General features: G+C 41.1%; 1 protein-coding gene across 1 annotated transcript in view; it reads right to left on the bottom strand.

The window, feature by feature from the left end:
• Positions 1-2,306, bottom strand: part of mpp7a (MAGUK p55 scaffold protein 7a) — a gene marked incomplete at its 3' end in the record, with an annotated part of 62,813 nt that overhangs the window by 5,970 nt on the left and 54,537 nt on the right. The window contains 1 exon segment of the mRNA XM_014018830.1: positions 1,813-1,890. Coding sequence (XP_013874284.1) covers positions 1,813-1,890 — 78 coding nt within the window.

The raw sequence follows: 2,306 nt of genomic DNA, 5'->3' as shown, positions 1-2,306 counted from the left end.
ATTTTAATTTGATACTTAGTTTTTTTCCATTATCTTGAGACTGTTGATTTAAAAAAGTCAACAGTATAACTGCACATGTTTAAATGAAACCTACAACAAAATTAATTCTCATCCTTCTAAAGTCTTGTGGCGTTCCAACATTCTGTAATTTAAATTCTGACACTATTTCATGGTGATAAAACCCTTTTTCTGGGTTGATGGTGGGCTGGAAACCAGTGCTCACTGAGGACACCTAGTGGTCACTCCCACTAATAGCAGGTTTTAAAGAAGAGCTGAAGGTTACTTTAAGGGAAGAAGAACATGCAGCTGTAGGACTCAGATCTGGAACAGAGAGCTGCTGTTTAACTCACTGATGATGTGGTTTATCAAACGTTTGACAGGATCTTTACATTAAGATTGGACAGACAGATAGAAACTAAAAGTCAGATGGCTCGTGTGTTTTTGGTCCTTTTTCATTGATGTAATGGTCTATTTTTCATTCCACCATGAAGCAGGAGGGTTTAACATTTCAGTGTTGATGGGGGCTGGAGGAAGACCATCAGTATAAACCTGTGTGTGCAGAAACCAACAGCACTTCTTCTCTCAGAGCCCGGTATCCATCATGTTTCAGGCGGTAGGGGCGGTGCTCCTGTGCTCCAGCGGTGGCAGTCACCTGCTGCGTGCTCCAGACAGTGCAGCCGGGGCCAGACGGGGTTGAGGTGTCATTTTATGTTAGCCAATAAATTAAGCCCCCATTACACGAAACCCAAGCCTGAAATGAATTTCATCTGACTGCAGATCTCTTCCTTTGCACTTTACTCCTCAGATACCACTTCAATAGTGCTCATTTGGAACGGAGACATGGGTGAAAAACAATCTGATTTGAAAATACAGCGTTACCCTCTGGGCTGACGGCAGAGCGGGGAGTGTGGTGTGCAGCGAGGGGCTTTGATTCAACATCTCTGAGCTTTACCCCGACACCTGATCATCCCAGAGAGACGCTGGGAGGGACACTTAGCAGGAAACATACATTTAACAGTTTGTAATTTGACTAAAATATTTAGAGGTAAAATATGTAATGAGGGGAGAAGACTGAGCGTGATGGTTGGGGGTCTGTTGGACAGTCTGAGGCTCTGGCCTGTGGAGCCAAAGTCTTGGAAAGAGAAACAAGTGATTCTTCTCCTTCTGCTGGAGCTGTTTTTACTGGTTTTTCCAGTTTTGTGGCGGCATGGCAGAGCTCTGGTTAGAGCTGTTGTCTCACAACAACAAGGTGGCAGGTTCTGCTTCAACATTCTGTTAAATAGTTTTCATGTTCACTCCATGCATGCATGGGTTTTCTCTGGTTTCCTCCCACAAACCAGAAGATTGTCAGATTCATTAACAACTCTGAAAACATTTCTCTAGGTGTGAGTGTGTGCATAAATGGTTACGTCTCTATGTGGTCCTGTAACAAACCCACAGCAGGGGTTAAAATGAAATGGGTTTATGAGGGAAATGTTTCAACCTTGTTAGGAGTCCCCACACCCAAAATGTTTAAGAACCTCTGCTCTACTTCAATTACTGTAAGTTTATTTATTCAATGTAGTCATTTGTTTATTTATCAGTTTGTACAGTTATATGTAACTTTTAAGATTTCCTAATAAAATAGTTTCCTAGGTTCCTTCTGTTTCTGCAAATCACCATCATTACTGTAATATTTATTGTTATTAACGTTTAACCTTGTTTTTACACTTTTAACTTTTAAACTTGTTTTGCATCAAAGTTGTGACCGGTTGACCTTTTTTTTGTAAAAATAAATTGAAATCATTTAAAATACAAGATGAAAATTCTTACTTCTTGAGCCACAGCTGCAGAACAGTCCAGGATGGGGACAGGTTTTCTCTCTTCATAGTACTGCAGCCGTTCATGGATCTAAAACCAAACAAATAAAACATTTTGGGCCAAGAAGGAAAAAAATGTGTTTAATTGAAACTATTTCAAACTGAAACCACTCTGATGTTCTCCATCTCAGAAAACCTCAGCTTCACTGCAGTGCAAACAATCCAGTTTTCCACTCTGCATCTGAAATGTCCTCATGAGACATCCAAACCCGTTCAACAGTCGGGTTAAACTGGTCGAACCTTTTCTTATCGACCTGAACATTAAAGCTGAACAAGACTGAGAGATGAAGCTGGATCTCTGAGGAGTTTCTGAAATGGAAAGTGTTCCCATTTACAGAAACTTTTCATCGCTCCACAGCTGATGTGTAGAGCAGAGATGGAATATTTACACACACACACACGCACACACACACACACACACACACACACACACACACACACACACAC

The sequence above is a fragment of the Austrofundulus limnaeus genome, unplaced genomic scaffold (assembly GCF_001266775.1).
Source record: "Austrofundulus limnaeus strain Quisiro unplaced genomic scaffold, Austrofundulus_limnaeus-1.0 Scaffold203, whole genome shotgun sequence".
NCBI classification, from domain to species: domain Eukaryota; kingdom Metazoa; phylum Chordata; class Actinopteri; order Cyprinodontiformes; family Rivulidae; genus Austrofundulus; species Austrofundulus limnaeus.
The sequence above is the reverse complement of the archived record's forward strand: the minus strand, read 5'-3'. Positions and strand labels throughout refer to the sequence as shown.